The sequence below is a fragment of the Perognathus longimembris genome, chromosome 7 (genome assembly GCF_023159225.1).
Source record: "Perognathus longimembris pacificus isolate PPM17 chromosome 7, ASM2315922v1, whole genome shotgun sequence".
Classification (NCBI taxonomy): Eukaryota; Metazoa; Chordata; class Mammalia; order Rodentia; family Heteromyidae; genus Perognathus; species Perognathus longimembris.
Window position 1 is genome coordinate 4,544,011 of NC_063167.1, and position 22,034 is coordinate 4,566,044.

A 22,034-nucleotide genomic window follows, 5' to 3' on the forward strand; every position below is an offset into this window, starting at 1 on the left:
CTGGAGTCAGAGCGCTGGCATCCAGCCCCGGTCCGGCCCTCCCCGGGCACACAGCCCTGGGCAGGCCAGGTGCCTGGAGGTGCAGGAGGGTGCCTGCCCGGCCCGGCCCCGCCTCGCCCAGCCGCCGGCCCCGCCCCCAGCCCCGCCCCCCTGCCCCACACCGCCAGGCCCCGCCCTGCCCGGCCCGGCCCATCCCACCCTGCCTGGCCGCGCCCAGCCCCGCCCCGCCCAGCCCTGCCTAACCCTGCCCCGCCCCACCAGGCCCCGCCCCACCCAGCCAGGCCCCGCCCCACCCAGCCAGGCCCCACCAGGCCCCGCCCCACCCAGCCAGCCTCTTGGGGACCACGGGAGATAATGGTTGGAAAGTGGTTTGAAAAGAATCAAGTGTGGCGCTGCAGTCGGGGATTATCACTATTATTAAAGACCCTGATTACCGCAATCCAGAAAAGCTGCCATTAGCAAGAAGGCTCCTGTTTGTGTTGATTTAATTTCCTGGTTAACTGAGCGTTGGCAAGTGTGTGTGGGGGGGGGGGACTATGTTTCAACTCTTAATGGAAATCTTTTAGAATTATGCCAATCCACCCTCCCGCTGTAGACATGGTACAGACTTGAGTCTTTACTTATTAATGGGCTGATCGATTCATATATTTATTTATGACTCTTGTTCTGACCCCATCCAGAAAAGCAGCTGGGAACCAGCTCCCCCACAGCTGAGGATGGGCCCGTCCCAGAATTCAAGCTCAGAAGCAGGGCGGCTAAGACACAGGCCGCCCCGCTCCAACCCAGGCTCACACACATGGCTTCCTCCCTAGTTCTTCTCAGTGACTTCACGTTTGATTTCCTCACATAGAGACAAAAAACAAAACAAAACACCTGTGTGGCTTATGCCTGTAAGCCCTAGAGTCAGAGGTCAGGAGGATAACGGGTTAAGGCCAGCCCGAGCAGAAAAGTTAGCAAGAGCCCTCCCTCAGCTCAAGGAGTAAGCTGGATCGATCGTGGGGTGCACCTGTCATGGCGGCTTACGCAGGAAGTAGAAAGTGGGGGGGGGGGTCACTGTGCAGACTGTCCCTGGCAAGAAAAGTGAGATGCTATATGAAAAACAAGAAAAGCACCAAGGGCCGAGGATGGGCTTTGCATGGCAGAGGGCTTGCCTAGCAAGTGTGAGGCCTGAGTTCAAACCCCAGTGCTGCAATGAACAAGTAAGACAAACAAATACATAAAGGCGAGAGAAGCAGAGTTAGGGTCCTGGGTCTGTGACATGGCGGGACTGCTTTGAACGAAGTCACCAGACCTGATGCCATCCGATAAGGAGCGTGACCTTCCGGAGGGCCGCAGGAGCCCCGTGGCAGCAAGGTGCGGGGCATTGAGTCAGACGGGAAGAGGCGCCGCTAGTGAAATGGAACAGCTTGAGTTGTTGTTGTTTGATGCTGGTACTTGGACTTAAACTCGGGACCTGGGCATAGGGGCCTTGTTTTATGCTCAAGGCTGGTGCTCTACTATTTGAGCCACACCTCCACTTCTGGCTTTGTGGTGATCGGTTGAAGATAAGAATCTCACGGACTTCCCTGCCCAGGCTGGCTTCAAACCGTGACACTCAGAGCTCAGTGTCCTGTGTGGCCTGGATTACAGGCGTGAGCTACCAGCATCCAGCTCTCTTTCCGTTCTTAAGCTCTGCACAGGGGCTTGCAGGGTTGCTGAGGTGCAGGCCACCTCCTGGCTGCCATCAGGCAGGGGCCCTGGCGCCCCCTAGGGAAGAAGGGGGCGTGATGCGGCCTTTCAGAGGTGTGGGAAAGCTGGGAGGAGGATGCGTTCAGAAGGCACAGAACAGCGGCTGCTGGTGGCGTCTGCGTCTCTGGGCAGGAAATACAATTCTGCCTCATGGATGGATGGGGCGTTGAGTGCTCCTGGGGAGGGGGGACCCTGCCCCCCCCCCGCTGCTTCCTGGGCCTCACTCTGCCTGGCATGTGTCTCCCCACAGAACCCCGACATCGTGCTGGTGCACTACCTGAACGTCCCGGCCATCGAGGACTGCGGCAAGCCCTGCGGCCCCATCCTCTGCTCCATCAACACCGACAAGAAGGAGTGGGCAAAATGGACGAAGGAGGAGCTCATCGGACAGCTGAAACCCATGTGTGAGTAGCTTCGCGGGGCGGGGGGGCCGGGCCACCGCCATCTCCGTGGGCCGTCAGGACCCGGCTGCGGAGCCCCATTTGGCTCAGACAATCTGTGGTGGCACTGACTCCTGCTTGGCCGGTGTTCACGCCCCCTCCACCCTCCCCCTCCATCGTAAGCCTCCCCCGCCACAGTCGGGGCGCAGGTGCGCAGGGCCGTGCCACCAAGGAGAAGAGTGAGGCTCAGGAACACAAGCCAGCGTCCACTCGGTCAGAAGCGGCCTGGAGATGGGGCGTGCAGCCGCAGGCAGGAGGGCCAGCGGGACGGGGGCCACTCGGGCCGAGCCGGGCCTGCCTCCCCCCCTCCGCCGCCTGTGCTGGCTCGGGCTCAGCAGCCCCCCCGGCTGACTGGCGGTGGCCGGTGGCCTTTGGGTTTCCTTTTGTCCGCAAAGTGCAGCTCTCTGAAGCATCTGTCAGGTGCAAATCCCGGGCTACAGAACCAAGCCCAGGAAGCCCAGGAGGTCTGGGCAGCTCCCCACGGCCAAGGGGAGTCATGGCAGCTCCCCCTGCCCCCCTGAAGCTGGGCTGCGCTCAGAAGGGACAAGCCCAGCTCTGCCAGACCCAAGAAGAGCATGGGGCTGGCCGACTGGTCCTCGTGGTGCCCGGATGTTGGTGGGGCTGACCCAGGGCGAAGATGTGCACTGGCTACTCCTGCAGGGTCTTAAGATCCTCGGTTCAAGGCTCACCCCCAGTGTGTGGGGTGGAGGAGATGAAGAAGACTCAAAAGACCACAGCCGCCGGGCACTGGTGCCTCACGCCCGTCATCCTAGCTACGCCGGAAACTGAGACCTGAGGATCATGGTTAGAAACCAAGCTGGGCTAGAAAGTCCACGCGCGTCTCTTTGTTTCCAGTGAATCAGCAAGAAGCCAGAAGTGGATCTGTGATTCACACAGTAGAACACCAGCCGTGAGTGAAAAAGCTAAGGGATAGTGCTCAGGTCCTAAGTTCAAGCCCCAGGACTGGCACGGGGGGGGGGGGGCGAGAAAGAGTGAGCCCCACTCAAAGGCTGGACCTCAAGACAGAGCAGTGCACTCCTGAGCCAGCCCAGAGGCCTGGAACTTCTGGAACCCGGAGCCAGGGGGCCCAGGGCCTCCCTGTGGCTCTCCAGCAGCGTGGGGACCCCGCGCCCCTCAGCCCAGGGCCCTGCAGCTCCATGTGCTCCCCACCTCAGCGTCCTGGGCCCACTTTTCCTGTGCAGCCCTCACGCCCCAAGGCCCCTGCAGACCCTGGCAGAGGAGGCATTGGGTAGAATGAGCCCCGCGTGGCTGACCAGAGCCTTCTGAGCTTCCCCCACCCCACCCCAGTTCTACGAGCGCTGTGTGACCCCAGGAGCCCCTGCCGCTCTCTGGGGGCCTCTGGGAGCCCTGTGGGATGTGCCAGAGAATGGCTGGCCTGGGATCTGAGGCACAGAGCCTGTCCAGGGCCTGGGAGCCGAGGTCACCCACAGCCAGGCATCGAGCCTGGTGCTGCGTCCGGTGTCCACGTGTGCCAGCCAGGAGGCATCAAGGGCAGCGCCCCCAGGGCGGGAACGAGGCCGGCGCCTGCACTGGCTGTGGATGCCGCCCCTCCAGGGCGACCGAGAGAGCTAGAGCCAGCCAGGCAAGAGGAGGCCTCATCCTCGCTAGGGCGTAGCCTCGCTGTGTAACCTCAGGCCAGTTGCCCACCCTCTCTGCTCTCCAGCTGCAAAGAGAAGAAGAATCCAAGACCAGCAGCCTCGAGCCAGCTTGCCAGGGCAAACCTGGTTCCATGGCCTCCGCATCCGGCATCCTGGAGAGAGGACGCTACCGAACCCATTTTCTAGAGAGAGAGACCCTCCGATTCTCCAGGAGCGGCCTGTACACAGGACGGAGGCCCAGGGTCCTCTCCCTGACCCCCAGTCACTGCTTCCAGCACAGCTGTCTGGGACTCTGTCTGGGGCTGGGAATGTGGCCTAGTGGCAAGAGTGCTCGCCTCGCATACAGGAAGCCCTGGGTTCGATTCCCCAGCACTACATATATAGAAAATGGACAGAAGTGGTGCTGTGGCTCAAGTGGCAGAGTGCTAGCCTTGAGCAAAGAGAAGCCAGGGACAGTGTTCAGGCCCTGAGTCCAAGGCCCAGGACTGGCAAAACAACAACAACAACAACAACAAGGATTCTGTCCGGAAAGGACGGCCAAGTCCAGGAGGTGGGGCGACTCGTTCAGACCCTCAGGGCCCACTGTGGGGGGAGCCATGCCCACACGACGTGCCTGGTCATGAGAAGGGCTTGTCCTCCCCGCCCCTCTGCATCTGTCCTCTTCCCCCTCGTGGAAAGAGCTACCAGAAAGAGAAAAGCGGGGTCCCCTGCAGGTGCTCCGCCCCATCCACACAGCCAGGAGCCCCAGAGAAACTGGAGACCAGCCCCCCCCCCCCCCGGGGCCTGGGGCTCATCATCTTTAGTAGGAAGGGGAGGTTGCTCTGAGCAGGGCAGGGTGAACCTCAGGGGAGAAAAACTCAGACTGGGGCTGCCCTGGAGGCAACTGTGAATGCTCTTCTGATCCATCATTACATCAAGGAAACTCCCTACAAACCTGAGATCTGAGGAACACGCTTGGAAGCAAACTCCACACAAGGCTAATAGCTCTTCACTTCCCGGCGTCTGGGGGGGGGGGGCAGAGCAGCAAGCACCTCTGGGAGCAATGCATGGCCCTGGCTCCAGCAGCTGCACCCGGGCAGCCCCAGCCCTGGGAACACAGCTCCACAAAGCAGCCCAGATGTAGTCGGGCTTGGAACACACAGCCCAGCTAGCCACGTTCACAGGGAGCGAGGGTTGCCGAGAGCCAAAAAGCCATCAGATCGCGTTCCAGAATCGGGCATGCACCCAATGCGGGAGCCAAACACATGACCGTCATCTCAGTAGTCCCATAAATCACTTGCCTTCCAACACTTCACAGTTTGATCTCCTGACGGTTCCAAATTTCTTTGCCCTACAGCAGAGTTTTCCGTGGTTTAATGAGAAAGAGAATGTGCCTGTGGGTGGCAAAGGGGCTCTGCGGCTCCGCCTCAGGCCTCCCCCAGGAGACGGAGGCTCATTGTTCTTGGGCCTGTAATTCCTAAATGCTGGGGAATTTTTTTTTTTTTTTAGCCAGATTAATCCTGAAATCCCAACTTGATTCCTTAAGCTGTGCTTTAGCAAGAGGGCGATCTCCCTCCGACTTGCAATGGGAGGGCTGCCTCTTTCAGATTACAAAAAAAAAAAAAAAACAAAAAAAAAAAGCAGAAGGAAAGTGAGAAGTCTGATGGCATTGTCGCCATGTTTCCAAAGACTGGCCCTGCCTTTTGTAATCATGGAAGTTGGACTGTAGTTCTGCTGCTGTGGCGTGAACCACAATGGAAGCGCAGTTCTCTTTGTGTCTTTTGTAGTTCAGGGTGGATCTTTTGTGCCCCTCCCCCCTCCCCTAGGGAAAAGCTACTGACTTAGGACATGCCCTCTTCTCACGGTTCAAGCTGTCTGCTCCCATGCCTACCATCACAGCAGCAATGCAATCCCTAAGAAGAAGACGTGGAAGGCAAGCTGCTTCTCCTTGAGACCGGGGTCCATAAAATGCACACACCATTCCTACTCCTGTCATTGAGCAAAATTTGTTCGCACAGTCATCCCTCCTTACCAAGTAATCTGTGCCGCCTAGCCATGTGCCGAACACTTCTCCAGGTGTGTGGCTCTGGGTGTGAATCACTCCCGGCCTAGGAAGGCCATGAGCCACCTGCAGTACCCTGTGGGCCTCAACTTCCTGACTGTCAGGTCCTGTCTGGGGTGAGCGTCCAGGGTCCTGTCCATGGTGACTCTCCAGGGTCCTGTCTGGGGTGAGCGTCCAGGGTCCTGTCTGGGGTGAGGGTCCAGGGTCCTGTCCATGGTGACTCTCCAGGGTCCTGTCTGGGGTGAGCGTCCAGGGTCCTGTCTGGGGTGAGGGTCCAGGGTCCTGTCCATGGTGACTCTCCAGGGTCCTGTCCAGGGTGAGCGTCCAGGGTCCTGTCCAGGGTGAGCGTCCAGGGTCCTGTCTGGGGTGAGGGTCCAGGGTCCTGTCCATGGTGACTCTCCAGGGTCCTGTCTGGGGTGAGCGTCCAGGGTCCTGTCCAGGGTAAGCGTCCAGGGTCCTGTCCGGGGTGAGGGTCCAGGGTCCTGTCTCTGGAATTCAAAGCAACCCGAGCCCTCGGTCCGGGCATCTCATCCTGGGTGTGTTCCAAGCAGCTGGTAGGAGACCCCTAACTGTGTCCAGCCCCCCCCCCTCATCCGGTGTGCCCAAGGCCCGGGCAGGGGGAGCCCCCTTGCGGATCAGCTCCTGAGACTTTTATTGGTGCTCCCTTGCTGAGTTGTCAGAATCATCCATGGGGCTCCGGATGGAATCCCTTCCGTGGGCTCCGCACTCGCTCACCTTCCACGCCCCTGTGCACTGCGCATGCTCACTGTCTGAGCCTCTGCGAGCTGCGCATGCTCACTGACCGCCGCGCACAGGCAGTCTGAGCGCCTGTGCGCCGCGCATGCTCACTGGGCCCGGCGCGCACACTGCGCATGCTCACTTCCCGCGCCCCGCGTCTCAGGGCCACGAGGCGCAGGGGAGGGCCGCCCCGCAGCCCGCCGACAGTGAGGTCACGCGAGCCGCCCGGAGGACGAGGCGAAGCTCCACGGTGGCCGCCCCGGAGCCCAGCCGCGTCCCGCCGGGGCAGGAGGCTGGGCGGGGGAGCCGGCCCGCCCCGGAGCTCCACCCGCCACCCCGGGCCCGTCCATCACCCGCACGCGAGCGCAGTGCCCCCACCGCCCACGAGCACGCAGTCGCGGACACACGTGCGTGCGCCCGGGCGGCTTCCCGGCGTTTCTAAACACTCAAGGCGTGTCAAGTGTGAAGAGACGAAAGCCATGTCGGCGTGAGAGGGTGAGGGGCGTGGAGGCGAAGGAGGGGAGGCCGTGTGAGTGTGAGTGTGAGGATGGAGGCCGTGTGAGTGTGAGTGTGAGGATGGAGGCCGTGTGAGTGTGAGTGTGAGGGGATGGAGGTCATGTGAGTGTGAGGGGATGGAGGCCGTGTGAGTGTGAGTGTGAGGGGATGGGGGCCGTGTGAGTGTGAGTGTGAGGGGATGGAGGTCATGTGAGTGTGAGGGGATGGAGGTCGTGTGAGTGTGAGTGTGAGGGGATGCAGGCCGTGTGAGTGTGAGTGTGAGGGGATGGGGGCCGTGTGAGTGTGAGGGGATGGAGGCCGTGTGAGTGTGAGGGGATGGAGGCCGTGTGAGTGTGAGGGGATGGAGGTCATGTGAGTGTGAGGGGATGGAGGCCGTGTGAGTGTGAGGGGATGGAGGCCGTGTGAGTGTGAGGGGATGCAGGCCGTGTGAGTGTGAGTGTGAGGGGATGGGGGCCGTGTGAGTGTGAGGGGATGGAGGCCGTGTGAGTGTGAGGGGATGGAGGCCGTGTGAGTGTGAGGGGATGGAGGCCGTGTGAGTGTGAGGGGATGGAGGCCGTGTGAGTGTGAGGGGATGCAGGCCGTGTGAGTGTGAGTGTGAGGGGATGGGGGCCGTGTGAGTGTGAGTGTGGGGATGGAGGCCGTGTGAGTGTGAGGGGATGGAGGCCGTGTGAGCGTGAGAGGATGGAGGCCGTGTGAGTGTGAGTGTGAGGGGATGGAGGCCGTGTGAGTGTGAGAGGATGGAGGCCGTGTGAGTGTGAGTGTGAGGGGATGGAGGTCGTGTGAGTGTGAGGGGATGGAGGTCGTGTGAGTGAGAGGATGGAGGCCGTGTGAGTGTGAGTGTGAGGGGATGGAGGCCGTGTGAGTGTGAGGGGATGGAGGCCGGGTGAGTATGAGTGTGAGGGGATGGAGGCCGTGTGTGAGCGTGAGGGGATGGAGGCCGAGTGAGTATGAGTGTGAGTGGATGGAGGCCGTGTGAGTGTGAGTGTGAAGGGATGATGGAGGCCGTGTGAGTGTAAGGGGATGGAGGCCGTGTGAGTGTGAGAGGATGGAGGCCGTGTGAGTGTGAGTGAGGGGATGGAGGCCGTGTGAGTGTGAGTGTGAGGGGATGGAGGCCGTGTGAGTGTGAGGGGATGGAGGCCGTGTGAGTGTGAGGGGATGCAGGCCGTGTGAGTGTGAGGGGATGGGGCCGTGTGAGTGTGAGGGGATGGAGGCCGTGTGAGTGTGAGTGTGAGGGGATGGGGGCCGTGTGAGTGTGAGTGTGAGGATGGAGGCCGTGTGAGTGTGAGTGTGGGGATGGAGGCCGTGTGAGTGTGAGGGGAAGGAGGCCGTGTGAGTGTGAGGGGATGGAGGCCGTGTGAGTGTAAGGGGATGAGGCCGTGTGAGTGTGTGAGGGGATGGAGGCCTTGTGAGTGTGAGGGGATGGAGGCCGTGTGAGTGTGAGGGGATGGAGGCCGTGTGAGTGTGAGTGTGAGGGGATGGGAGCCGTGTGAGTGTGAGGATGGAGGCCGTGTGAGTGTGAGTGTGAGGGGATGGAGGCCGTGTGAGTGTGAGGGGATGGAGGCCGTGTGAGTGTGAGTGTGAGGGGATGGAGGCCAAGTGAGTGTGAGGATGGAGGCCGAGTGAGTGTGAGTGTGAGGGGATGGAGGCCGTGTGAGTGTGAGTGTGAGGGGATGGAGGCCGTGTGAGTGTGAGTGTGAGGGGATGGAGGGCGTGTGAGGGTGAGGGGATGGAGGCCGTGTGAGTGTGAGGGGATGGAGGACGTGTGAGTGTGAGGGGATGCAGGCCGTGTGAGTGTGAGTGTGAGGGGATGGGGGCCGTGTGAGTGTGAGTGTGAGGGGATGGAGGCCGTGTGAGTGTGAGTGTGAGGGGATGGAGGCCGTGTGAGTGTGAGGGGATGGAGGCCGTGTGAGTGTGAGTGTGAGGGGATGGAGGCCGTGTGAGTGTGAGGGGATGCAGGCCGTGTGAGTGTGAGTGTGAGGGGATGGGGGCCGTGTGAGTGTGAGTGTGAGGGGATGGGGGCCGTGTGAGTGTGAGGATGGAGGCCGTGTGAGTGTGAGTGTGGGGATGGAGGCCGTGTGAGTGTGAGGAGATGGAGGCCGTGTGAGTGTGAGGGGATGGAGGCCGTGTGAGTGTGAGGCGATGGAGGCCGTGTGAGTGTGAGTGTGAGGGGATGGAGGCCGAGTGAGTGTGAGTGTGAGGGGATGGAGGCCATGTGAGTGTGAGTGTGAGGGGATGGAGGCCGTGTGAGTGTGAGTGTGAGGGGATGGAGGCCGTGTGAGTGTGAGTGTGAGGGGATGGAGGCCGTGTGAGTGTGAGTGTGAGGGGATGGAGGCCGTGTGAGTGTGAGTGTGATGGGATGGAGGCCGAGTGAGTGTGAGGGGATGGAGGCCGTGTGAGTGTGAGTGTGAGGGGATGGAGGCCGTGTGAGTGTGAGGGGATGCAGGCCGTGTGAGTGTGAGTGTGAGGGGATAGGGGCCGTGTGAGTGTGAGGGGATGGAGGCCGTGTGAGTGTGAGGGGATGGAGGCCGTGTGAGTGTGAGTGTGAGGGGATGGGAGCCGTGTGAGTGTGAGTGTGAGGGGATGGAGGCCGAGTGAGTGTGAGTGTGAGGGGATGGAGGCCGTGTGAGTCTGAGGGGATGGAGGCCGTGTGAGTGTGAGTGTGAGGGGATGGAGGCCGTGTGAGTATGAGGGGATGCAGGCCGTGTGAGTGTGAGTGAGAGGGGATGGGGGCCGTGTGAGTGTGAGTGTGAGGGGATGGAGGCCGTGTGAGTGTGAGGGGATGGAGGCCGTGTGAGTGTGAGTGTGGGGATGGAGGCCGTGTGACTGTGAGGGGATGGAGGCCGTGTGAGTGTGAGGGGATGGAGGCCGTGTGAGTGTGAGTGTGAGGGGATGGAGGCTGTGTGAGTGTGAGTGTGAGGGGATGGAGGCCGTGTGAGTGTGAGGGGATGGAGGCCGTGTGAGTGTGAGTGTGAGGGGATGGAGGTCGTGTGAGTGTGAGGGGATGCAGGCCATGTGAGTGTGAGGGGATGGAGGCCGTGTGAGTGTGAGGGGATGGAGGCCAAGTGAGTGTGAGTGTGAAGGGATGGAGGCCGAGTGAGTGTGAGTGAGGGGATGGAGGCCGTGTGAGTGTGAGTGAGGGGATGGAGGCCGTGTGAGTGTGAGGGGATGGAGGCCAAGTGAGTGTGAGTGTGAAGGGATGGAGGCCGAGTGAGTGTGAGGGGATGGAGGCCGTGTGAGTGTGAGGGGATGGAGGCCGAGTGAGTGTGAGTGAGGGGACGGAGGCCGTGTGAGTGTGAGTGCGTGGATGGGGGCTGTGTGAGTGTGAGTGTGAGGGGATGGAGGCCAAGTGAGTGTGAGTGTGAAAGGATGGAGGCTGAGTGAGTGTGAGTGTGAGGGGATGGAGGCCGTGTGAGTGTGAGGGGATGCAGGCCGTGTGAGTGTGAGTGTGAGGGGATGGAGGCCGAGTGAGAGTGAGTGTGAGGGGATGGAGGCCGAGTGAGTGTGAGTGTGAGGGGATGGAGGCCTTTTGAGTGTGAGTGTGAGGGGATGGAGGCCGTGAGAGTGTGAGGGGATGGAGGCCGTGTGAATGTGAAGGGATGGAGGCCGAGTGAGTGTGAGTGTGAGGGCATGGAGGCCGAGTGAGTGTGAGTGTGAGGGGATGGGGGCCGTGTGAGTGTGAGGGGATGGAGGCGGTGTGAGTGTGAGGGGATGGAGGCCGTGTGAGTGTGAGTGCGTGGATGGGGGCCGTGTGAGTGTGAGGGGATGGAGGCCGTGAGTGTGAGTGTGAGGGGATGGAGGCCGTGTGAGTGTGAGGGGATGGAGGCCGAGTGAGTGTGAGTGTGAGGGGATGGGGCCGTGTGAGTGTGAGGGGATGGAGGCCGAGTGAGTGTGAGTGTGAGGGGATGGAGGCCATGTGAGTGTGAGTGTGAGGGGATGGGGGCCGTGTGAGTGTGAGTGTGAGGGGATGGAGGCCGTGTGAGTGTGAGGGGATGGAGGCCGTGTGAGTGTGAGTGTGGGAATGGAGGCCGTGTGAGTGTGAGGGGATGGAGGCCGTGTGAGTGTGAGGGGATGGAGGCCGTGTGAGTGTGAGGGGATGGAGGCCGTGTGAGTGTGTGTGTGAGGAGATGGAGGCTGTGTGAGTGTGAGTGTGAGGGGATGGAGGCCGTGTGAGTGTGAGGGGATGGAGGCCGTGTGAGTGTGAGTGTGAGGGGATGGAGGTCGTGTGAGTGTGAGGGGATGCAGGCCATGTGAGTGTGAGGGGATGGAGGCCGTGTGAGTGTGAGTGAGGGGATGGAGGCCGTGTGAGTGTGAGTGAGGGGATGGAGGCCGTGTGAGTGTGAGGGGATGGAGGCCAAGTGAGTGTGAGTGTGAAGGGATGGAGGCCGAGTGAGTGTGAGTGAGGGGATGGAGGCCGTGTGAGTGTGAGGGGATGGAGGCCGAGTGAGTGTGAGTGTGAGGGGACGGAGGCCGTGTGAGTGTGAGTCCGTGGATGGGGGCTGTGTGAGTGTGAGTGTGAGGGGATGGAGGCCAAGTGAGTGTGAGTGTGAAAGGATGGAGGCTGAGTGAGTGTGAGTGTGAGGGGATGGAGGCCGTGTGAGTGTGAGGGGATGGAGGCCGAGTGAGTGTGAGTGTGAGGCGACGGAGGCCGTGTGAGTGTGAGTGCGTGGATGGGGGCCGTGTGTGAGGGGATGGGGGCCGTGTGAGTGTGAGGGGATGGAGGCCGTGTGAGTGTGAGGGGATGGAGGCCGTGTGAGTGTGAGGGGATGGAGGCCGAGTGAGTGTGAGTGTGAGGGGATGGAGGCCGAGAGAGTGTGAGTGTGAGGGGATGGAGGCCGTGTGAGTGTGAGGGGATGCAGGCCGTGTGAGTGTGAGTGTGAGGGGATGGAGGCCGAGTGAGAGTGAGTGTGAGGGGATGGAGGCCGAGTGAGTGTGAGTGTGAGGGGATGGAGGCCTTGTGAGTGTGAGTGTGAGGGGATGGAGGCCGTGAGAGTGTGAGGGGATGGAGGCCGAGTGAGTGTGAGTGTGAGGGCATGGAGGCCGAGTGAGTGTGAGTGTGAGGGGATGGGGGCCGTGTGAGTGTGAGGGGATGGAGGCGGTGTGAGTGTGAGGGGATGGAGGCCGTGTCAGTGTGAGTGTGAGGGGATGGGGGCCGTGTGAGTGTGAGGGGATGGAGGCCGTGTGAGTGTGAGTGTGAGGGGATGGAGGCCGTGTGAGTGTGAGGGGACGGAGGTCGTGTGAGTGTGAGTGCGTGGATGGGGGCCGTGTGAGTGTGAGTGTGAGGGGATGGAGGCCGTGAGTGTGAGTGTGAGGGGATGGAGGCCGTGTGAGTGTGAGGGGATGGAGGCCGAGTGAGTGTGAGTGTGAGAGGATGGGGCCGTGTGAGTGTGAGGGGATGGAGGCCGAGTGAGTGTGAGGGGATGGAGGCCGTGTGAGTGTGAGGGTATGGAGGCCGAGTGAGTGTGAGTGTGAGGGGATGGAGGCCGTGTGAGTGTGAGTGTGAGGGGATGGAGGCCGAGTGAGTGTGAGGGGATGGAGGCCGTGTGAGTGTGAGGGGATGCAGGCCATGTGAGTGTGAGGGGATGCAGGCCGTGTGAGTGTGAGTGTGAGGGGATGGAGGCCGAGTGAGAGTGAGTGTGAGGGGATGGAGGCCGAGTGAGTGTGAGTGTGAGGGGATGGAGGCCGTGTGAGTGTGAGTGTGAGGGGATGGAGGCCGTGAGAGTGTGAAGGGATGGAGGCCAAGTGAGTGTGAGTGTGAGGGGATGGAGGCCGTGTGAGTGTGAGTGTGAGGGGATGGAGGCCGTGTGAGTGTGAAGGGATGGAGGCCAAGTGAGTGTGAGTGTGAGGGGATGGAGGCCGTGTGAGTGTGAGTGTGAGGGGATGGAGGCCGTGTGAGTGTTAGGGGATGGAGGCCGTGTGAGTGTGAGGGGATGGAGGCCGTGTGAGTGTGAGTGTGAGGGGATGGAGGCCGTGTGAGTGTGAGGGGATGGAGGCCGAGTGAGTGTGAGTGTGAGGGGATGGAGGCCGTGTGAGTGTGAGGGGATGGAGGCCGTGTGAGTGTGAGTGTGAGGCGATGGAGGCCGTGTGAGTGTGAGGGGATGGAGGCCGAGTGAGTGTGAGTGCGAGGGGATGGAGGCCGTGTGAGTGTGAGGGGATGGAGGCCGTGTGAGTGTGAGTGTGAGGGGATGGAGGCCGTGTGAGTGTGAGGGGATGGAGGCCGAGTGAGTGTGAGTGTGAGGGGATGGGGCCGTGTGAGTGTGAGGGGATGGAGGCCGTGTGAGTGTGAGGGGATGGAGGCCGAGTGAGTGTGAGTGTGAGGGGATGGAGGCCTTGTGAGTGTGAGTGTGAGGGGATGGAGGCCGAGTGAGTGTGAGGGGATGGAGGCCGTGTGAGTGTGAGGGGATGCAGGCCATGTGAGTGTGAGGGGATGCAGGCCGTGTGAGTGTGAGTGTGAGGGGATGGGGGCCGTGTGAGTGTGAGGGGATGGGGGCCGTGTGAGTGTGAAGGGATGGAGGCCAAGTGAGTGTGAGTGTGAGGGGATGGAGGCCGTGTGAGTGTGAGGGGATGGAGGCTGTGTGAGTGTTAGGGGATGGAGGCCGTGTGAGTGTGAGGGGATGGAGGCCGAGTGAGTGTGAGTGTGAGGGGATGGAGGCCGTGAGTGTGAGGGGATGGAGGCCGAGTGAGTGTGAGTGTGAGGGGATGGAGGCCGTGTGAATGTTAGGGGATGGAGGCCGTGTGAGTGTGAGTGTGAGGGGATGGAGGCCGTGTGAGTGTGAGGGGATGGAGGCCGTGTGAGTGTCAGTGTGAGGGGATGGAGGCCGTGTGAGTGTGAGGGGATGCAGGCCGTGTGAGTGTGAGTGTGAGGGGATGGGGGCCGTGTGAGTGTGAGGGGATGGAGGCCGTGTGAGTGTGAGGGGATGGGGGCCGTGTGAGTGTGAGTGTGAGGGGATGGAGGCCGTGTGAGTGTGAGGGGATGGAGGCCGAGTGAGTGTGAGGGGATGGAGGTCGTGTGAGTGTGAGTGTGAGGGGATGGAGGCCGTGTGAGTGTGAGGGGATGGAGGTCGTGTGAGTGTGAGTGTGAGGGGATGGAGGCCGTGTGAGTGTGAGGGGATGGAGGCCGTGTGAGTGTGAGGGGATGGAGGTCGTGTGAGGGGATGGAGGCCGTGTGAGTGTGAGTGTGAGGGGATGGAGGCCGTGTGAGTGTGAGTGTGAGGGGATGGAGGTCGTGTGAGTGTGAGTGTGAGGGGATGCAGGCCGTGTGAGTGTGAGTGTGAGGGGATGGGGGCCGTGTGAGTGTGAGGGGATGGAGGCCGTGTGAGTGTGAGGGGATGGGGGCCGTGTGAGTGTGAGTGTGAGGGGATGGAGGCCGTGTGAGTGAGGGGATGGAGGCCGTGTGAGTGTGAGGGGATGGAGGCCGTGTGAGTGTGAGTGTGAGGGGATGGAGGCCGTGTGAGTGTGAGTGTGAGGGGATGGAGGCCGTGTGAGTGTGAGGGGATGGAGGCCGTGTGAGTGTGAGTGTGAGGGGATGGAGGCCGTGTGAGTGTCAGTGTGAGGGGATGGAGGCCGTGTGAGTGTGAGGGGATGCAGGCCGTGTGAGTGTGAGTGTGAGGGGATGGAGGCCGTGTGAGTGTCAGTGTGAGGGGATGGAGGCGGTGTGAGTGTCAGTGTGAGGGGATGGAGGCCGTGTGAGTGTGAGGGGATGGAGGCCGTGTGAGTGTGAGGGGATGGAGGCCGTGTGAGTGTGTGAGGGGATGGAGGCCGTGTGAGTGTGAGCGGATGGAGGCCGTGTGAGTGTGGGGATGGAGGCCGTGTGAGTGTGCGTGAATGGGGGCCGTGTGAGTGTGAGGGGATGGAGGCCGTGTGAGTGTGAGTGTGAGGTGATGGAGGCCATGTGAGTGTGAGTGTGAGGGGATGGGAGCCGTGTGAGTGTGAGTGTGAGGGGATGGAGGCCGAGTGAGTGTGAGTGTGAGGGGATGGAGGCCGTGTGAGTGTGAGGGGATGGAGGCCGTGTGAGTGTGAGTGTGAGGGGATGGAGGCCGTGTGAGTATGAGGGGATGCAGGCCGTGTGAGTGTGAGTGTGAGGGGATGGGGGCCGTGTGAGTGTGAGTGTGAGGGGATGGAGGCCGTGAGTGTGAGGGGATGGAGGCCGTGTGAGTGTGAGTGTGGGGATGGAGGCCGTGTGAGTGTGAAGGGATGGAGGCCGTGTGAGTGTGAGGGGATGGAGGCCGTGTGAGTGTGAGTGTGAGGGGATGGAGGCTATGTGAGTGTGAGTGTGAGGGGATGGAGGCCGTGTGAGTGTGAGGGGATGGAGGCCGTGTGAGTGTGAGTGTGAGGGGATGGAGGTGTGAGTGTGAGGGGATGCAGGCCATGTGAGTGTGAGGGGATGGAGGCCGTGTGAGTGTGAGTGAGGGGATGGAGGCCGTGTGAGTGTGAGGGGATGGAGGCCAAGTGAGTGTGAGTGTGAAGGGATGGAGGCCGAGTGAGTGTGAGTGAGGGGATGGAGGCCGTGTGAGTGTGGGGGGATGGAGGCCGAGTGAGTGTGAGTGTGAGGGGACGGAGGCCGTGTGAGTGTGAGTGCGTGGATGGGGGCCGTGTGAGTGTGAGGGGATGGGGGCCGTGTGAGTGTGAGGGGATGGAGGCCGTGTGTGAGGGGATGGAGGCCGTGTGAGTGTGAGTGTGAGGGGATGGGGGCCGTGTGAGTGTGAGGGGATGGAGGCCGTGTGTGAGGGGATGGAGGCCGTGTGAGTGTGAGGGGATGGAGGCCGTGTGAGTGTGAGTGCGTGGATGGGGGCTGTGTGAGTGTGAGTGTGAGGGGATGGAGGCCAAGTGAGTGTAAGTGTGAAAGGATGGAGGCTGAGTGAGTGTGAGTGTGAGGGGATGGGGGCCGTGTGAGTGTGAGGGGATGGGGGCCGTGTGAGTGTGAGGGGATGGAGGCCGTGTGTGAGGGGATGGAGGCCGTGTGAGTGTGAGGGGATGGAGGCCGAGTGAGTGGGAGTGTGAGGGGATGGAGGCCGAGTGAGTGTGAGTGTGAGGGGATGGAGGCCGAGTGAGTGTGAGTGTGAGGGGATGGAGGCCGTGTGAGTGTGAGGGGATGCAGGCCGTGTGAGTGTGAGTGTGAGGGGATGGAGGCCGAGTGAGAGTGAGTGTGAGGGGATGGAGGCCGAGTGAGTGTGAGGGGATGGAGGCCGTGTGAGTGTGAGGGGATGCAGGCCATGTGAGTGTGAGGGGATGCAGGCCGTGTGAGTGTGAGTGTGAGGGGATGGAGGCCGAGTGAGAGTGAGTGTGAGGGGATGGAGGCCGAGTGAGTGTGAGTGTGAGGGGATGGAGGCCTTGTGAGTGTGAGTGTGAGGGGATGGAGGCCGTGAGAGTGTGAGGGGATGGAGGCCGTGTGAATGTGAAGGGATGGAGGCCGAGTGAGTGTGAGTGTGAGGGCATGGAGGCCGAGTGAGTGTGAGTGTGAGGGGATGGGGGCCGTGTGAGTGTGAGGGGATGGAGGCGGTGTGAGTGTGAGGGGATGGAGGCCGTGTGAGTGTGAGTGTGAGGGGATGGGGGCCGTGTGAGTGTGAGGGGACGGAGGTCGTGTGAGTGTGAGTGTGTGGATGGGGGCCGTGTGAGTGTGAGGGGATGGAGGCCGTGAGTGTGAGGGGATGGAGGCCGTGTGAGTGTGAGGAGATGGAGGCCGAGTGAGTGTGAGTGTGAGGGGATGGAGGCCGTGTGAGTGTGAGTGTGAGGGGATGGAGGCCGTGTGAGTGTGAGGGGATGCAGGCCGTGTGAGTGTGAGTGTGAGGGGATGGAGGCCGAGTGAGTTGAGGGGATGGAGGCCGAGTGAGTGTGAGTGTGAGGGGATGGAGGCCGAGTGAGAGTGAGTGTGAGGGGATGGAGGCCGTCAGTGTGAGGGGATGGAGGTCGAGTGTGAGTGTGAGGGGATGGGGGCCGTGTGAATGTGAAGGGATGGAGGCCGAGTGAGTGTGAGTGTGAGGGCATGGAGGCCGAGTGAGTGTGAGTGTGAGGGGATGGGGGCCGTGTGAGTGTGAGTGTGAGGGGATGGAGGCCGTGTGAGTGTGAGTGTGAGGGGATGGAGGCGGTGTGAGTGTGAGGGGATGGAGGCCGTGTGAGTGTGAGGGGATGGGGGCCGTGTGAGTGTGAGTGTGAGGGGATAGGGGCCGTGTGAGTGTGAGGGGATGGGGGCCGTGTGAGTGTGAGGGGATGGAGGCCGTGTGAGTGTGAGTGTGAGGGGATGGAGGCCGTGTGAGTGTGAGGGGACGGAGGTCGTGTGAGTGTGAGTGCGTGGATGGGGGCTGTGTGAGTGTGAGTGTGAGGGGATGGAGGCCGTGAGTGTGAGTGTGAGGGGATGGAGGCCGTGTGAGTGTGAGGGGATGGAGTCCGAGTGAGTGTGAGTGTGAGGGGATGGGGCCGTGTGAGTGTGAGGGGATGGAGGCCGAGTGAGTGTGAGGGGATGGAGGCCGTGTGAGTGTGAGGGGATGGAGGCCGAGTGAGTGTGAGTGTGAGGGGATGGAGGCCGTGTGAGTGTGAGTGTGAGGGGATGGAGGCCGAGTGAGAGGGGATGGAGGCCGTGTGAGTGTGAGTGGATGGAGGCCGAGTTAGTGTGAGGGGATGGAGGCCGTGTGAGTGTGAGTGTGAGGGGATGCAGGCCGTGTGAGTGTGAGTGTGAGGGGATGGAGGCCTCGTGAGAGTGAGTGTGAGGGGATGGAGGCCGAGTGAGTGTGAGTGTGAGGGGATGGAGGCCGTGTGAGTGTGAGGGGATGGAGGCCGTGTGAGTGTGAAGGGATGGAGGCCGAGTGAGAGTGAGTGTGAGGGGTTGGAGGCCGTGTGAGTGTGAGGGGACGGAGGCCGTGTGAGTGTGAGTGCGTTGATGGGGGCCGTGTGAGTGTGAGGGGATGGAGGCGGTGTGAGTGTGAGGGGATGCAGGCCGTGTGAGTGTGAGTGTGAGGGGATGGGGGCCGTGTGAGTGTGAGGGGATGGAGGCCGTGTGAGTGTGAGGGGATGGGGGCCGTGTGAGTGTGAGTGTGAGGGGATGGGGGCCGTGTGAGTGTGAGTGTGAGGGGATGGGGGCCGTGTGAGTGTGAGTGTGAGAGGATGGATGCCGTGTGAGTGTGAGTGTGAGGGGATGGAGGCCGTGTGAGTGTGAGTGTGAGGGGATGGAGGCCGTGTGAGTGTGAGTGTGGGTATGGAGGCCGAGTGAGTGTGAGTGTGAGGGGATGGAGGTCATGTGAGTGTGAGGGGATGGAGGCCGTGAGTGTGAGTGTGAGGGGATGGAGGCCGTGTGAGTGTGAGGGGATGGAGGCCGTGTGAGTGTGAGTGTGAGGGGATGGAGGCCGTGTGAGTGTGAGTGTGAGGGGATGGAGGCCGTGTGAGTGTGAGTGTGAGGGGATGGAGGCCGTGTGAGTGTGAGGGGATGGAGGCCGTGTGAGTGTGAGGCGATGGAGGCCGTGTGAGTGTGAGTGTGAGGGGATGGAGGCCGTGTGAGTGTGAGTGTGAGGGGATGGAGGCCGTGTGAGTGTGAGGGGATGCAGGCCGTGTGAGTGTGAGGGGATGCAGGCCGTGTGAGTGTGAGTGTGAGGGGTGGAGGCCGAGTGAGTGTGAGTGTGAGGGGATGGGGGCCGTGTGAGTGAGGGGATGGAGGCCGTGTGAGTGTGAGGGGATGGAGGCCGTGTGAGTGTGAGTGTGAGGGGATGGAGGCCGTGTGATTGTGAGTGTGAGGGGATGGAGGCCGTGTGAGTGTGAGTGTGAGGGGATGGAGGCCGTGTGAGTGTCAGTGTGAGGGGATGGAGGCCGTGTGAGTGTGAGGGGATGCAGGCCGTGTGAGTGTGAGTGTGAGGGGATGGAGGCCGTGTGAGTGTGAGGGGATGGAGGCCGTGTGAGTGTGAGTGTGAGGGGATGGAGGCCGTGTGATTGTGAGGGGATGCAGGCCCTGTGAGTGTGAGTGTGAGGGGATGGGGGCCGTGTGAGTGTGAGGGGATGGAGGCCGTGTGAGTGTGAGGGGATGGGGGCCGTGTGAGTGTCAGTGTGAGGGGATGGAGGTCATGTGAGTGTGAGGGGATGGAGGTCGTGTGAGTGTGAGTGTGAGGGGATGGAGGTCATGTGAGTGTGAGGGGATGGAGGCCGAGTGAGTGTGAGTGTGAGGGGATGGAGGTCATGTGAGTGTGAGGGGATGGAGGTCGTGTGAGTGTGAGTGTGAGGGGATGGGGGCCGTGTGAGTGTGAGTGTGAGGGGATGGGGGCCGTGTGAGTGTGAGGGGATGAAGGCCGTGTGAGTGTGAGTGTGAGGGGATGATGCCGTGTGAGTGTGAGTGTGAGGGGATGGAGGCCGAGTGAGTGTGAGTGTGAGGGGATGGAGGCCGTGTGAGTGTGAGTGTGAGGGGATGGAGGCTGTGTGAGTGTGAGGGGATGGAGGCCGTGTGAGTGTGGGGATGGAGGTCGAGTGAGTGTGAGGGGATGGAGGCCGTGTGAGTGTGAGTGTGAGGGGATGGAGGCCGTGTGAGTGTGTGGATGGAGGCCGCGTGAGTGTGAGTGTGAGGGGATGGAGGCTGTGAGTGTGAGGGGATGGAGGCCGTGTGAGTGTGAGTGTGAGGGGATGCAGTCCGTGTGAGTGTGAGTGTGAGGGGATGATGCCGTGTGAGTGTGTGAGGGGATGGAGGCCGTGTGAGTGTGAGCTGATGGCCGCCGTGCTGACAGTCGTGTAACCTCTATTCAGGTTTGGTGTGGGGGCCTGGGGATGGTGAGGACAGGAAGTGGGTGTTTGACTCTTGGGGTTCGTGGGGTGGAGGCTGAGTCACAGGAGTGGAGTGGGTGGAGGCTGAGTGTGGAGGACGTGGGTGGGGGTCGGTGGAGGCCGAGTCGTGGAGGACGTGGGGTCACGGGGCTGAGTCACGGGGCGGGGGGCGGGTGGAGGCTGAGTCACAGGAGTGGAGTGGGTGGAGGCTGAGTGTGGAGGACGTGGGTGGGGGTCGGTGGAGGCCGAGTCGTGGAGGACGTGGGGTGGAGGCTGAGTCACGGGGCGGGGGGCGGGTGGAGGCTGAGTCACAGGAGTGGAGTGGGGTGAAGGCTGAGTGTGGAGGACGGGGGTGGGGGTGGGGGGGAGGCCGAGTCCGTGGGGATGTGGAGGTTGGGAACAGCTGGAGGTGTGGGGTGAGGGAGCAGTGCCCCACGGTGAGTGTCGATGTGGAGTGGCGGGTGTGATTGGGGGTGTTGTCATGGTCCCCATGGTGGGCGGCGCCGTGCTCAGCCCCAGGGGAGCCGGGAAGCCACTCAGGGCGGCCAGGGCCGGGGCCTGGGCCGGGTGGCAGCTCGCTGGGAACCTCCGTGCTGAGCAGCAGCGCCCCTCGAGGGAAGCCGGGATGGCGGCGTGGCCCCCGGCCCCCGCAGGGGCTCCTGGCCAGCCCTGCCCTGGCCTCCTGGGCCCCCCACTGATCCCGGGCCTCCTGGGGGGCTGACACTCTGGCCCTGGACTGTCTCCCGAGGTTTCTTGTCTCCTTTGTGGTGTTTTTTTTTTCCAGACAAAGACCAAAGGTTCAGCGGGGGGTGGGGGCGCTGTGTTTGTTTGTTTTGCTTTTTTGCTTAGATTGTAATCCTGGTGATTATAGAATATCAAGAAGTAAAATCAACAAAGCCTTTCCCTTCCCAGCCTCCCCGCCTCGTTCCCGGTCCGCTGGCGCCACCTGGTGCCCACTGGCAGCAGCCCGCTCCAAGAGGGCCCAGCCGGGGCTCGGGACCTGGCCTGTGTGACCTGGGGGGCCCTGGGGTCCGCCCTGAGCTTTAGAGCCGTCGAGGGGAGGCCCGGGGGGGTGTGGGTGTGGGATGGCTTGAACACCAGGAGGCGCCCTCACGAAGGCAGCTGTGGCCTGTGTTCACCCCACCCCCATTCAGCTCAGACTGATCAAGCTGTAGGTGGCTGTGTACCGGGCGCCTGTGTTAGTCGGGCGGGGGCGGGGGGGGGGGGGCGCCCACAGGACAGGGGCCTGCAGGTGCGGCCACACGGATGGGAGAGCCAGGGGGGTGGGCAGCCCCCTCCGAGGCCGTCACCAGACGATCCGAGGGTTCCCACGCTAGCACTTTCATCTAGAATTGCACTCTTGGATGGAGAGTGAGTTTGCGCACCCAGGCTGCCTGTCTCCGGCCCCCGGGGAGCCAGCGAGGCCTGGGTGGAGAGCTGGCCACGTTACAGGAACCACCTAGGCAATTCTAGAAAGAAAACGGTCCCCAGGTCTCTCCCGGCAGCTGATTCTGCAGATTAGAGCCGTGCACCATGTGTTGTTGTCGTTTTAATTTTGGTATTAAGTAGCTGTACCAAGAGGTTGCAGTTCCTAAGTCAGGCAGGCAGTACAACGCACCGCGATCCTGTTCCCTGAGGAGGACTTTTTTCCACCCTCAGGTTTCTCGTTTGTTTTTATGCCAGTGCTGGGCTTGAACTCGGGGACACGCACTCCTTCTTGGCTTTTTCACTCAAGGCTGATGTTCTAGCACTTGAGCCACAGCCACTTCCAGTGGTTGCTGGTTATTTGAAAATGCAAGTGTCTCAAGACCTGTCTTCCTGGGCTAACTTTGAACCCCCACCAGATCTCAGCCTCCAGAGTAACTTGGATTACAAGCGTGAGCAACCAAAATCCAGCAAGAAACCTCTCTGGTGGTTTCCTGTCTCTCCCTGACTACGTGCTGCTCAGGGCTGCGCACTTACCCCGTCACAGACCCCCCCCCCCCCTTCCTCCTTCCTTCTCACCAGCTCTGGAGCTTTCCGCCCCTGTCCTGGGCCTGGCAGGCATCAAGAGCTGATGCCAAGCCCTGCCCTGCACCAAGGGAAGCTTGGGTTGCACTTGGAACTCATGGCTAATATGCAAATCTACAGATTTTTAAGCCTCTCGAAGACTCTGGACCACCTAATTAGAAGGAGCCAGCCTTCCTGTGGGCATGACCCCTGACCCCTGACCTCTGGCAGCCT

At 61.6% G+C, this 22,034-nt stretch overlaps 1 protein-coding gene across 3 annotated transcripts in view; it reads left to right on the plus strand.

Annotated features, from left to right (window-relative positions):
• The window catches only part of LOC125354523 (calmodulin-binding transcription activator 1), a 639,297-nt gene that overhangs the window by 534,356 nt on the left and 82,907 nt on the right, over positions 1 to 22,034 (plus strand). For all 3 annotated transcript variants that reach the window (XM_048350159.1, XM_048350161.1, XM_048350160.1), the window contains one exon: positions 1,979 to 2,132. In XM_048350159.1, coding sequence (XP_048206116.1) covers positions 1,979 to 2,132 — 154 coding nt within the window. The remainder of the gene's footprint in view (positions 1 to 1,978; positions 2,133 to 22,034) is intronic.